The sequence below is a fragment of the Lasioglossum baleicum genome, chromosome 15, assembly GCF_051020765.1.
Source record: "Lasioglossum baleicum chromosome 15, iyLasBale1, whole genome shotgun sequence".
In the NCBI taxonomy this organism is placed as follows: domain Eukaryota; kingdom Metazoa; phylum Arthropoda; class Insecta; order Hymenoptera; family Halictidae; genus Lasioglossum; species Lasioglossum baleicum.
The window spans coordinates 3,374,248-3,387,051 of NC_134943.1; the positions used below are offsets into that span (position 1 = coordinate 3,374,248).

General features: G+C 36.2%; 4 protein-coding genes across 4 annotated transcripts; 2 read left to right on the plus strand and 2 right to left on the minus strand.

Annotated features, from left to right (window-relative positions):
- Nucleotides 1-143: 143 nt before the first annotated feature.
- On the minus strand, nucleotides 144-8,535 carry LOC143216544 (carbonic anhydrase 1). The gene is made up of 6 exons (XM_076439695.1): nucleotides 8,523-8,535; nucleotides 8,135-8,320; nucleotides 7,934-8,075; nucleotides 7,460-7,565; nucleotides 7,171-7,395; nucleotides 144-6,992 (listed from the first exon to the last, which is right to left on the minus strand). Exons 1-6 carry the CDS (start codon nucleotides 8,533-8,535, stop codon nucleotides 6,792-6,794), a joined length of 873 nt encoding a protein of 290 aa, XP_076295810.1. The 3' UTR covers nucleotides 144-6,791.
- Nucleotides 3,604-7,898, plus strand: LOC143216394 (uncharacterized). The gene is made up of 6 exons (XM_076439377.1): nucleotides 3,604-4,380; nucleotides 4,438-4,638; nucleotides 5,168-5,346; nucleotides 5,427-5,719; nucleotides 5,793-6,046; nucleotides 6,264-7,898. The coding sequence occupies exons 1-6, from the start codon at nucleotides 4,109-4,111 to the stop codon at nucleotides 6,436-6,438; spliced, it is 1,374 nt and encodes a 457-aa protein (XP_076295492.1). The 5' UTR covers nucleotides 3,604-4,108; the 3' UTR covers nucleotides 6,439-7,898.
- Nucleotides 8,528-10,797, plus strand: LOC143216393 (MYCBP-associated protein). Its single transcript, XM_076439376.1, has one exon. The coding sequence runs from the start codon at nucleotides 8,716-8,718 to the stop codon at nucleotides 10,621-10,623; it is 1,908 nt and encodes a 635-aa protein (XP_076295491.1). The 5' UTR covers nucleotides 8,528-8,715; the 3' UTR covers nucleotides 10,624-10,797.
- Nucleotides 10,798-10,823: 26 nt separating this feature from the next.
- LOC143216402 (carbonic anhydrase 1-like) lies at nucleotides 10,824-12,658 on the minus strand. Its single transcript, XM_076439387.1, has 7 exons — nucleotides 12,518-12,658; nucleotides 12,306-12,440; nucleotides 11,833-11,977; nucleotides 11,668-11,773; nucleotides 11,487-11,589; nucleotides 11,003-11,139; nucleotides 10,824-10,943 (listed from the first exon to the last, which is right to left on the minus strand). Exons 1-7 carry the CDS (start codon nucleotides 12,540-12,542, stop codon nucleotides 10,836-10,838), a joined length of 759 nt encoding a protein of 252 aa, XP_076295502.1. The 5' UTR covers nucleotides 12,543-12,658; the 3' UTR covers nucleotides 10,824-10,835.
- Between the last annotated feature and the right edge of the window lie 146 nt (nucleotides 12,659-12,804).

A 12,804-nucleotide genomic window follows, 5' to 3' on the forward strand; every position in this document is an offset into this window, starting at 1 on the left:
TTCTAACTCATTGAAATCATTCACAACAGTAATAAATGTCTATCAGAGTTGGGCAAAATTTGTATTTGTATTTGTATTAAATACAATAAATAAATATTTGTATTAGATACAAATATTTAAATGCAAATACAAATTTTGCCCAACTCTGATGTCTATGTAACTCCTGTATTTTGAAATAAGTTCAAGGTATAAAAATGACGATATTGCAGTATAAGATGATAACAAAAGCTGTTGAAGCAGATGGACAAACCAAAGTTTACACAAATTTTAATGCAACAGTATGAACAATATATGTATTTCGATCATTCTGGTGATAGAAACGCTAAAATTTGTACATAAATATGTTTTATCGGCATCACGTGTATCCGAAGTTCATTGCAGATGGGTGATGTTATTCTCGATGGCGGTATTGTAATGTGGTTCGACTTCATCGAATTATGGGTGTCGTTTCTACGTGCATTATGGATATTTCCGAGAGAGTGTGGTAGCCTTAGTATCATGATGTGCGCAGTAGCGAACTTCATCCACCGAAAAAGAGTTCATCAGGGATCAGTAAGGAGAGCTCTGATTGGTGCCTAAAGGCGCATGCTCTTCGAAAACGTCCGCCTTCTTCGACCCCTCTATTTCAGGGCTTTATGTCAGCAAACTAATGGTTCCTTCTCTATCCCATATACACTCTCGCAATGGATAAACGCTTCTGCCATACGAAGAACGCTGTGAAAAAGTACCGCAAAATACTTCTTCACGCGTTTACTAAACTCCGTTCAGTGGTTCTCATAATCGCGGCAGAAGATTGTCGAAAATCTCGGAATACGTGTCCAGATTTTACCAAGATTTACCATGAATATGTAAAGATACGCAGACTAACACAAAACAGACAATCATCAGACAATTCTCCAAAAAAATTGCATTACATTGAAGTACATTTTTCTTGCAGTTATTGGATGTTATGCATTTCTGATAAATAGACTGCGGATTTTCATGCAAGATAAAAATACTCAGCATTCATTGTAAGACATTGGAACTGCACAGACATTTATTTCTTTTTCCAATCATTGAGAGATGGAAATAAAACATTACGATTTTTAAATTCCTTAAATGTCTTCACAGATTTGTATTTCATCTAGTCTTTTTTGTCATAAATACATAAAATCCGCAGTCTAATGATGAAACATAAAATTGGGAAGGCAGTAGACGAATTTAAGAGTATTACAATATGGCTGTCGTCTTATTAAAATTTTTAAAAAGTTTTTTACAATCGACTTGGAAAATTTTTATTTTGCAGTCTAGAAATTAAAAATTGTCTGCATTAATTACAAGAAAAGGGAGTTATAAAAAAATTGATTTCCTCTCTTAATAATTTTAATAAATTGTAAATAATATACCAGTAATTTCATGTCTCTTCTAGTTTGTATTCCACCTATTCATTTTTCCCATAAATGCCTCAAATAAGCAGTATAACGTAAGGAAATTATTTGTATTACTACATGAAGTTAAACATGAAATTGTTATTATTTTTTATGTTATATTGTATGCTTAATATAAATGATGACGTTACAGCTTCCGTATGTATACACTGGGAAACAGTTGTGAGATAACCGTGCAAAAACGTGGGATTTTCACAAAGCTTCATCTCAGCGATACATTTTATCAGACCATATCGAGCTATTTCTGTTTACGAGCTTCAAATGTCGAGCATTTCCGTCGGTAGTGGTACCATTAGTTTTCAGACAGCCTGAGCCAATCTCAATGTTCGTCCTTATACACCAAAATCCATTCAGCTTCGTGCTAAAAGGATCATCGGCAATTATGAGAGTTTCCTATCATGGAAACCATCTTCCTGGACTCATTAATTATTTTTCCAATTATTTTCCACTTGTCCTATTGCAACTAGTAGAACTTACTGTTTTCAGATACTTTATAAGACATCATTCAGAAACACTTTTAATGTCAATACGAATAAAAACAGACAACTTTTATTACACATCCGAAGGATCGATGGAGGAATAACTACATTCATATGAATGATACGGCACTTTAAGTATGTCGCTTAAAAAGCGTCTTAAGAAACTTAACCATGCAAGTGTCGAAAACAAATATTGAGTCTCGAGTACGTGTAACGAAATGCCGTGCATCACCTTTTCGTTAGGTGTGAAAGGAGGAAGTAACGACATGGTCGTCGCGCACGGAATCTCACGGATAAGTATCCACGCTTCTTCCAGGAAACCATTGCGAGCCCTTAAAACATCTTTCAACATATTCGGAAAGAAAGACAGTCGCTTATCCTGGAAGATGGCCACGAGTAGTAATTCACAAATATATAAAACATCAAGTTCAAAAAGTAAAATAATTTACGAGTATGTGTGAAACATGAAAATATTCAAGCAGAAATGTTTGTAACAAATTAATATTGCGCGAGAGCAGTTTAAGCCAAAACTCACTGGTCGCACCTTTTATTGCAGCAGCGGCTGGTAAAATTCCCGAATGAGCGATTCTCTTCATGATGTGGATTTTACTCCTGCGTTTGATGCACGCTGCGCCTCATAATTGAAATGATCAATCAAACACCTGTGTAAAGAAGGGCCTACTAGCGTGTGCACAAATTGCTGTAGAACGCTTTCATAGAAGGGAAATTTATCGATGCTCCAGCCTTGCTGAAAACAACATCTGCGGGACGCTTTTATCTCGCTAAAACTTGCTTCATTGCTATTAATCGTTGATAAAAATGCATGTACAATTCAAATTCACACGGTGAATCGTATTCCTTAATATGTCGTGCTTTTCTAAAGAACCATCGACGTTTGATGTAATCGCAATTGTATTTGAATTACGTTTTGAATTTTACATGAATTTTATCTTGCAATAAAACTGCTTTATATTTACAAAGATTGAAGATAATTGTCTCGTTACTATATCTACTTGTGCATTGAAAAATGGTTATTAATTAATATGCGATTGGAAAGATCTATTTAGAGGGAAAATGGAAGATTAAAGAGATCGCGAGTATTCTGAAAACTGAGCGATTAATTTTCAGTAAGCTCCATGTATAACTGGCCGCTATTGGTATGGGCGCAGATATAGCCACTCTCGTGAGATATTAGACAGGTGAGCGAGTTCCCAGGGGAACAAAGCCCCCATTACCTCATCTCGCCAAACCCAGCCCCATCCATCCCGACAAACCCTCCGTCCCTAAAACATTCATAAGAGCAGTGTAAGTGGTTTTTAATAAAGGTATTTAATCATAGGTGTCGGATTACGTGTAAATCGCTTGGTAGTGTCATCAACTGGTGCGGGATTAGTCACGCCTCCAAACATGTACGCTGGGTTTGTTTGTATGTGGGCGATTTGTTTCAATAGTTCAACAAATATCTTGTACGGCGGCGAACACTGAAAGAAACTTTTAAACGACGAGACAGCTGAAAATATAAAAAATTATTATTCGTACAAATAAGTTTCATACATGTCCCTTCTATTATATTTTTTCTTTCTACATTAACCGAATTTTTGTTATTTTATTTTATTTTAGATTAAATCTTCTTTTAAATCTTCTTTTTAATCTAAATTTATCATGCGTTTTCTCCCATATATAATATTGTTTAGCTTTATTGTTTATTAAAGTATAGATTCACAGAACAGGTATGGATTCAGATTTTGTTAAACTTGTTTAACGAATTTGTTATTCATTTTCAAAATAATCCTCATCGTTTCCTCTACGGTTACCGATGAACCCAGTCAAATGTTTAGATATAAAACAAATTTACAAATGATTATCAATCTTATTTAACGAATTTGTTATTCATTTACAAAATAATTCTCATCGTTTCCTGTACAGTTACTGATGAACCCAGTTAAATTTTTGAATGTGAAACAAATTTAAAAATAATTGTCACAGCCACGAACTAATATGTACACCTAATATAACAGCTTGTAAATGTTTCGGAGCACTAATATTGCACAGGTGAAGCTTTCGCAGCGCCGTTTAAGTGCATGTACAGTTAAAGCAATTATTTCTAGCAGTTGTTACAAGACCGTGTCTCCGTTTTGTCATCTCAGTCTCCGCGCCACCGTTCGTTATGACAAAACTTCGTTCCCGTGAAGTAACACGTCGATGTCATCAGAAATGACTTTTCTAGAACAAGTCCAATACATCGTGTTCCTCGGTTCGATTTTATCCATGGTCTGTGCAATACTCGGTCAACAGTGCTTCGACGACGGCAATGAATTTTGCATCGACGAAAACGATATTTTATCAGTGGATCTTCTGCCTGGATCGTTCTTGTTCCCGGATCAGCAAACCGCGAGAAACACGTCAACCGTTCCCGAGAACAAAGTGGTGGACGGATCTATCAACGAGGCGTTAAACAACATGGAATTTCACAGGTAATCGATCGTTTTCGTTCGGATCAGAACACTGTTACTCGTGGCTTCTCTGACTAGGAAAAAAATGAACGAATACTTGTGTCACGGTTACATGGCTATGGAAATCGTGAAACTGATGAGCACACCCAGAGTTAAAAGGCGACTCGGCACCGCGGAAAATAATGAATTGCGTGACTTGGTGGATGACGATAATGTTACTATTCACGACAAACTGTTGGCCGACGAGGGAAGCTTGAAATATAAAAATTGGCTGCAACGGTAAATATTCGAGTTCTCCTGGGAGAATGGGCGACGTAATACCAATTACTTTATGCGTATCAAGAGGATGACTGGACGATAAAATGCACCGTTGCGTTTACATTGTTGAAAATGCAGAGTGGGAATATTCCATTCGACGCGTGAAATCAGTCGCCAATTTTTAAATATTTACTTTGTAAGAAATTTCAAAGAGAAGACATTATCTATTCTTTCTTGTTTCTCTGTTAGAAGTTAAAATATATCATCTTTTAGTGGTATTTATTGTCTTCTGTTACCATTTTTATCAAATATGGGGACTGTGAATACACAAATAATTCGTACAGTGATGTTTATATTTGCAATGCAATTTTTATATTTAGACATTTATTCGAAGTTGAAAGATACCATCTTTTAAGGGTGTTTATTTTGTCTTCTGTTACCATTTTTATCAAGCTCTAAGTATGTGAATAATTTGTTCAATGCTGTTTACAAATTTTATAGTTTTGCTTTCGATAATGCAATAAGATGTTCATCGGATTTGTTTATTCAGTAGGACGACATTGGACGACGTGTATCGACACTACATTCCTCGCAAGAAAATGGGTAAAATCCACGGATCCAGGGATGATAATATTGAAGACTTCGATGGTGAAGTCACAGGTTACGCGATGCAAGCGCCATTGCCATCTGGCAAAGTAGGTTTCTACGAGGGACCCGATGGAGACGATGGTAAAAACAGTATCCCGGCATTTATAAATAAAAAAATAATTTATAATTTCTCGGAGAATAATCATTTATTCGTCTAATAGATCACATGATTTCATCCTCCTCTGGACATAATTTGTATTCTTACGGTCATTCTTACGGCCACGGAGGTGGTGACCCGTACAACCACCACAGCGAAGTTTATCCAGCCGTACATGAAGAACACTTTTACCCACCGACGCACTACCATGAACACGAAGAAGAGTACCATAAACCGTATTATTATAAATCGAAAGGGAGCGATCTTTCGATAAGAGATTTCTTTGAAATTGCACTTACTGCTCTGGCGTTCTTGGCGTTTGGATTGTTCATTATACAATTGTTGATGAACATGACGGTGCTTAGAATTTCGATTTACTCAATTTACATAGAGATAGAGTATTAGTTTAGTTTATCATATTTTTTTTTAGAATACTATGAACATGACTATGCCCACAGTAGTGACCACTAACAGACGTTCAAAGAGAAATATTGGCGGCTTGCCTTTCTTTTATAACAGTAACGAAGACTTGAATGAGTTGTCTTACAATGTTCTAAGATCTATCGAGGGCGCTCTTGTTGCTGATTTGGATTCTGGTAATTGTCTTCGTCGAATTCTATGCGAGGGCAATAGACGGTCTACGCAAATGGACGATGCGCGGAAAATTTGGGTTCCCGTCTGGAGGTAAATTAATGCAGAACGATGAGCATATAGTGATATTATTAGTTGTACACATTAACTCGTAGCCCTCTCAATTAGTCTCGAGTGTAACTTTATTTTCGACAGTAGAATATATTTCAACTGTTTCTAAATAATCTTCGACGAAGAAAAGGTATAAATTGATTTGTACACCTAATAAATGCCTTCAACGGGTAAGTTTCTTACAAATACGAATCTTTAGTTTAGGAATGAGTTGGGTATCCGGCAGAGTAATAAAAGGATCTCCGTGGACGACAATGCTGGATTCTTTAAAAGCCTCTATCCTGGGTCTTGGCAGAGCTGACTGTACTTCCTTATATCCTGACTGCAATCTCAAAAAGGAAAGAGGTAGAAGACTCCGAAGGCGTCGGAAATAATTTGCCCAAGGTTTATCACCACTTTTGCATAATTTCTGTCATTTTACAATACACTTCTTGCTTTTAGTACATTGCTTTCTAAAGATGACGAATTTTTTTGTACATGCTTGGATAAAGAAATTTATTTCATAATTTCACGTGAAAGCATTCTAATAATTTCAATAATTGTCAAACGAAATATCCGAGACTGGTCATTTGATGTACGTTTAGTGTCAATTTAAAAATATATAGTAGTGTTAACATAGTGTCATTTAATAATATATGATATGAATAGATTTAATAATAGATTGAAATGAAGAAACAATTTGCCCATGGCAATATATATAATATTTTATTACGGAACAACGTTTGGTTCATAACGTGCTATCAGTTGTACTTTGGTTGGGTTGGTCTGCTCTTTGGGAAAAATTCCATGGAAGCGGTAAAAGTGAGGCATACGTCGAACCCGATGGACAAACGTGAAAAACAGTTCTCTCGTCTCTTTCTTGCACTTCCCGTACGTTTGATAATATGGGCATACCTTTATCATTCGTTAGAGTTCGAAATGTTGCAATCTTTATAAACAGAAATGTTTTTTTGTTGTTGTTGAAAATTGATATACAATAATGTCCACGCATACAAGTTCATTTTTGTTGGAATTAGTTTAACAGAGCAGTGGCTAACATAGAGACATATCGTTTTTTTTCTTGATTACTTAAAAACTCTTTTTATGAACGAGTAGTATGAACTTACTTGCTCGACAGAAACCCCGATTGGTTCTCTACTTATTATCCAAAGAATCCTGTATGGATTGTTTCGTATTACTATAGACCCCCAGTACAAAAAATAATCGTCACTGAATGGCTTCACTAAAGTAGTCAATTTCTCTGGCAACATGCGGACGGAGGAATCTGCTGTTCGAATTTCAGATGCATGTCTTAGAATGTCGCGTATAAACTCGTTTGGTTCATTCTGCAACTAAATGCATTCCAGTTGTATAGTTTGAATCTTTATTTGTTATCTTATCGATATCCTAATTTACCTTAAAGAAATATACTACAATAATGACTCCGTCAAGTTTCCTCAGTGCTACATCAAAATTCTCGTACTCATCCTTGAAGAACACTACATGAAGCTCCATTGGCATTCTTTAATTAAAAAATTTGTTTGATTATTCTATTGTTGTTTAAGCATTCCATAAACGCTATTGTATAATTCTCCATGTACCCTAAATGGTTGTATAATTTTATTTAAAAAGTGTGATCAAATATTTAAAAAATTGGATTCATTGTGATCATTTTTTAATGTACCAATCCGATTTTCATTAAATCAGAATCAAGTTGAAGTTTTCATAGTATAATATATTATTGTTATTTTATTCTACACTATTTGTTTGGCTAGAATTAATATTTTTCGAACTGTACCACCCGTAGAACACAATTTAAAGAAAGTGTTATTATAAAAATGGCGTATAAACAACATTAAGACTAATAAAGTGTTAAAACACATTTCAAACCTTGCACCATCTATTCTGTGTTCGCTACCATTCATCGCGTTCTCTCCCCAATGGAAATGAATTTGTGAAAGAAGATAATTGTCCAGAAGTGGGCCACCGGAGATATAAGCTCGTCCTATTTGCCAGGTTGCGCTAAGAAATACTATTACAAAATAATTGTCTGTAACATCTAATTTGATATAGTAAAACACAAAGAACTACCTGTGAAACCTGTGTTGGTAACTTTCAGTTTCCTAGGTGTTACGTCGATATTAACCCACTTTAAGGGATTCAGTTCGATAACCTTCATGAAAGTAATATTCAAATTAATCGGAGATTCGAAGTGGCCATCAACAGAGCCTAGTTGTTGAATCAATTTAGCAGTCTCTATATTTGGATCAAGTGTCTCTAAAGAAAATTATGTTAAAATTAATCAATCATCAAAACGCACCACGAAGAGTTACAATCTATTCTTAAATTATGTCTTCTTATTTATTAATATCATAATAATATATATTTATTCAGCTTCACAGCCAAGAATTGGATTTGATTTACTATATCCTAATTACATTTATAAACTTTCTTACCCATATTTAAAATTTTTACGTACCTGTCGTTTCCATTTTGAAGTTAATTTAACATTGTATCGTACGAGAGTTCGATTCTTTTGCAACCAACTGCAACTTCAGTATACATTTCCATTGCTCCATGCACGATTTAGTTGCTAACATTCGGTGTAGTATATGCACAGTAAAGTAACAACTGTGCACATAATTGCTTCCTAAGGAGCAATCTCAACTCGCATGGATTACGCTAGGAAAATCGGCAAAACCAAAGAGCCCAGGAAATGGACGAAGGAACCTATATGTTTTCTGACTCTATCCGATAAAGCCTTCTCATCTAATGATACCTTCACCGAAGACCGTCCACTGGTCAACTGGAAAAGGTGGTTAGCAAACCGTAGGAAACATCACAAACATATCGCATCGTCGACCGGTTGTCATCCAACCGATCAAGCTCTAAACGCCTGTGAAACCGTTCGACCATTGATCGAGATGCGAGAACTGATAGATTATGCGAGCGTCTTGGAGCCAGTTCTTTCCACGAACATTCGTGCTGTGCCAAAATTTTGGCGACCTCCACAAGCGTTATCCGATCGTGGTGACCCATGCTTGCCTACTGTCACAGTCACACAGACTAGAAAAGAATTAAACGAACCAGAATTGACGTACGTTGACCTGCCAAAACTGATTAGAAAGGAGAAAGACATCGTTTGCTCGAAGTCGAAGATACCATTATGGAGGAAGAGTCAGTATTTAGCGAAAAGAAAATGTCAGCTATCGGAAGAGATTGACTCCCTCCTCCCAAAGGAACCAGAAACGAGACATCTAGTAATTGAAGGTCACGGCTTGGGAAAGCCGAAAGTAAGACACGCAAGAACCCCAGTGATAACATTGTCCGATGCTCTGCTAGAGAAAGATGAAGAAGAGAACACGTGTCATCCAGAGGAGCTCGAGGATCAGGTGATCGTTCTAAAGATCGAGGATCGAGAGATAGTTTGGGAGAAATGCGCCTTCGAGGTTGGACCAACCGATCCGATCGTTTGGAACGTGACGTTTTCTTCGAAAATGAACAAGAGAGCGGAGAAAGAAATCAGATTAGAGAACAAAGGGAATCGTGTGATTCTTTATCAATGGAGAAACGCGGTCTCTTTGCCAGTAACGCTGCCCTTGAAGAGGCGAGTGAGTGCGTTCTTTTTTAACAAGACGAAGGGAGTGATTCTACCGGGGCAGATTGTTAAGTTAAAGTTTTGGTATCTACCGCGAACAGGCGGCGTTTCTTTTGAACTTTGGAGATTCAAGACTGATCCAGAATTGTGCCCGACGCCATTGATATTCCGTTTATCTGGATGCGCTGACACTGTAAGTAATGATCAATTAAATAGCAGTCGGCGCATTGATGTCGATGGGTATTTAGACTGTTGCATTCGAAATTCGACGATACAAGAGATAATCACGGAAATAATCGAGAACATGGACTGTGTTAGATTACCCGAGCCGTTCTACGGCACTCTGTTCTTGGAATTGGAGGTCTTCTTGGCGAAGAATCCGCTGTGCTTTTATCACCCGACTCTCATAACCGAATTCCACAAGCTTTATTACAGCGCGACTAATCAAAGAGAACAGCGATGGAATTTATGCATAGAACACCTTCGCGAAACTTTATTGAGGATCAGACAACCGGAATCTAGGCAGACTATGCTCTTGCAGTTGAGTCAGCTGTACAGAGAATGCATGAAACCTACCCTGAGCGTCTCCGATAAATACACGAAGCACGAAACAGTGTACAATCTACTTTGCTCCTTTCTCAATTGCTTCGAACAGGAAAGCGAACACGCGAGAGGTGCTTGTCTTGCGAAGGAGCGTAAAGAAGTTAGCGCTAAGGTGTCGGATCTGGTTAAGGTTAGATTGTCAACGTCACAAGTTACTATTAAAAGTCACACATCACGGAATAAACGGAGAAGGAGATCCAACTCTCGTACACAAAATAATCAAGTTCAAGAAACTGTTCAAATTACTTACCTTGAATCTGACGAGAATGTTTATAAAGAAGTATTTTTCATTCGAATTCATGAACTGTTGGGAACGATGATGGAACAAGTTGCTGCGACGATCGATTCGTATAATAATTTAAACGAACGTGACAAGTGATATAAAAATGTCGAATGCAGTAACGTTTAAATATAAATAAAGGCTGTATACACTGGTGTACAAGTATAGTGCTTTCTTATTGGTTGTGTCTTTGAAAGTAAATAAATATTATAGTATGAACAGAATACGAGGTAATTTGTGTTATATTTGCTCACGATGCGTACAAAGCGGTTGAAACCCAGTCTAACTAGATAATATTGAGTCATGTTACTTCAAGACACAGCTAAAAATATTTTTCTACATTTTAAGGGTTGTAGTTCTCGTCGATTTGCTAATATGCACTGTCCATCCTTGTCTCGTAATTTCCGAAACTCCGCGATCTGCGAATTCATAAGCATTGGTATAATAGAAATTTATTGTTACATCGTAGCGTACTCACTTCGTTAGGCTGTATCGGAATAACTACAGGAAACACAATCCATGTAGCACATTCACTATACTCGCAGGTATTATATGATCCACAGTAAACGTAATATCTACTGCTGAACATTGAACTCCTCATAAAGGCCAAGGAGTCTACAACAGGTCCATAAACAATGTTTTATGGTCGTTTGAGAGAAAATGTCAAGTTTCAAATAGTAACAAATATACATAATGTAATGCAAATTGATTTTTAATCATTTTAAGGAGTCGAAAATAGCGTTGAAATATTCTCAAAGTCTTCTAATGTCTTCACAGTTCTCTATTTCACTTATTGTCATAAATACATAAGATCCGCAGTTTAATAATGAATAGCTTAAATATTTATCATTATATGCATTGAATCCTAAGTTTTGTTACAATTCATATACATATACATAGTATGTAAGCAGATCATATATTCGTGTATACATAGGTATACAATTTATTATTTTAGCACTTACTGGGTGGTATTTTAACGCTCGAATCAGATTCAAGAACACATTTTAATTTCTCCGTTATCCTTTCCGTCTGCGGGTTAACACAACTACAACAATACGGCTGTACCTGTAACAATATTCCACGTTTTTGTATTTCAATAAATGTTACTAATATATTATATAAAATACTATGAAAATGTTATACTAAAAACAAGTTCGCCAATATGCAATAGCCGTCTTTATGCCTGAAACATTCTTCCTGTGTTATGTACTTGCGATTCCAGTGTACTGCGTGGGATTCCATCGAATACCTAAATAATATAACATTAGCGAGAACTGCAAATGTATTACAAACACAATGATTTTTTACCAAGTGTTGTTGATCGTGTGTTCAGCTCCCCAGCAATTACTTTCGCCCCAGTGGAAGTGAACATCGGTTAATTCGTACACGTCATCTGCCAATGGACCCCCGCAAATCGTGGATGGAATTCGGTCTCCAGTTAACATTATTTTTGCTGAATATTGTAAAACGTTTTAAACGATCCCTGATTCTACGTTTGTCCTCTTACATTTTCATTTTACTGTTATCCAATAGTTTCTCTAATAATAGTTTTCGTACTGTGGCTTTAGTAACTTCAATACAAATTTTTCAATTTTGATCATTGTCATCATTATAAGGTATACTTGATACATTGTCAGATGGAAAAATGATCTTACTACAATAATGTATGATCCTAATTTTTCCTAGCATTTTCTTAGTGTGTGGTTTTTCTTTACAGTAATAATGAGTATAGTTCGTGTAAAATAAACCAGTTATGTGAAACGAGAAAAAATCAATATTACCTACGTTCCCGGTATTATAGAGAAGTGCTTCCCCATCCTGCATCCAGTGGCCATTTAAAACAAGGGGAGGATACCGACGTGGTCGAACCAGTCTATCGTCCAAATTGATTGGAGATTGTCCGGTGGTTGGTAATCCTTAAAAAGAATGTTACAAAACGCATACGTTCTATCTGCGTTGTATAACCTAATCCATCACTATGAAATTATTTTACCTATTATACCGTTGTATCCTGACATTTTTACATGATTAAATTTGTACTTAATTTCGGCATTCTTACAGCATTAAATGCATACTTGGAAATTTATTTTTTTGGGGGGTAAAACATGATGAGGAACTGCCGGGTACGTGAAATGTTAGTAGGTCATGTTGCAATGTGACATTCGAGAAACAGATAAATAGTTGAGCGTGACTCTTTACGTCTATTTAAAAAACTTTCGAAGTGTTGTACTAGTGTTGAAAATTTTTCGTAAATATGTTATATTAAAATTCATGTACAAT

What these genes read in the sequence shown, in the direction of transcription:
- LOC143216544 (XM_076439695.1), bottom strand. An exon ending in CACAGAATAGATGGTGCAAG is followed by an intron (nt 7,566 to 7,933) that starts GTTTGAAATGTG and finishes TTTTAATTAAAG; the next exon opens with AATGCCAATGGAGCTTCATG. An exon ending in TTGTAGTATATTTCTTTAAG is followed by an intron (nt 7,396 to 7,459) that starts GTAAATTAGGAT and finishes GAATGCATTTAG; the next exon opens with TTGCAGAATGAACCAAACGA.
- LOC143216402 (XM_076439387.1), bottom strand. Translation starts at nt 12,542, where the DNA reads ATGTCAGGATACAACGGTATAATAG. An exon ending in CTATAATACCGGGAACGTAG is followed by an intron (nt 11,978 to 12,305) that starts GTAATATTGATT and finishes TACAATATTCAG; the next exon opens with CAAAAATAATGTTAACTGGA. An exon ending in GAGCGTTAAAATACCACCCA is followed by an intron (nt 11,140 to 11,486) that starts GTAAGTGCTAAA and finishes GACCTGTTGTAG; the next exon opens with ACTCCTTGGCCTTTATGAGG.
- LOC143216393 (XM_076439376.1), top strand. Translation starts at nt 8,716, where the DNA reads ATGGATTACGCTAGGAAAATCGGCAAAACCAAAGAGCCCAGGAAATGG.
- LOC143216394 (XM_076439377.1), top strand. Translation starts at nt 4,109, where the DNA reads ATGTCATCAGAAATGACTTTTCTAGAACAAGTCCAATACATCGTGTTC. An exon ending in TATAAAAATTGGCTGCAACG is followed by an intron (nt 4,639 to 5,167) that starts GTAAATATTCGA and finishes TTGTTTATTCAG; the next exon opens with TAGGACGACATTGGACGACG. An exon ending in AATTGTTGATGAACATGACG is followed by an intron (nt 5,720 to 5,792) that starts GTGCTTAGAATT and finishes ATTTTTTTTTAG; the next exon opens with AATACTATGAACATGACTAT.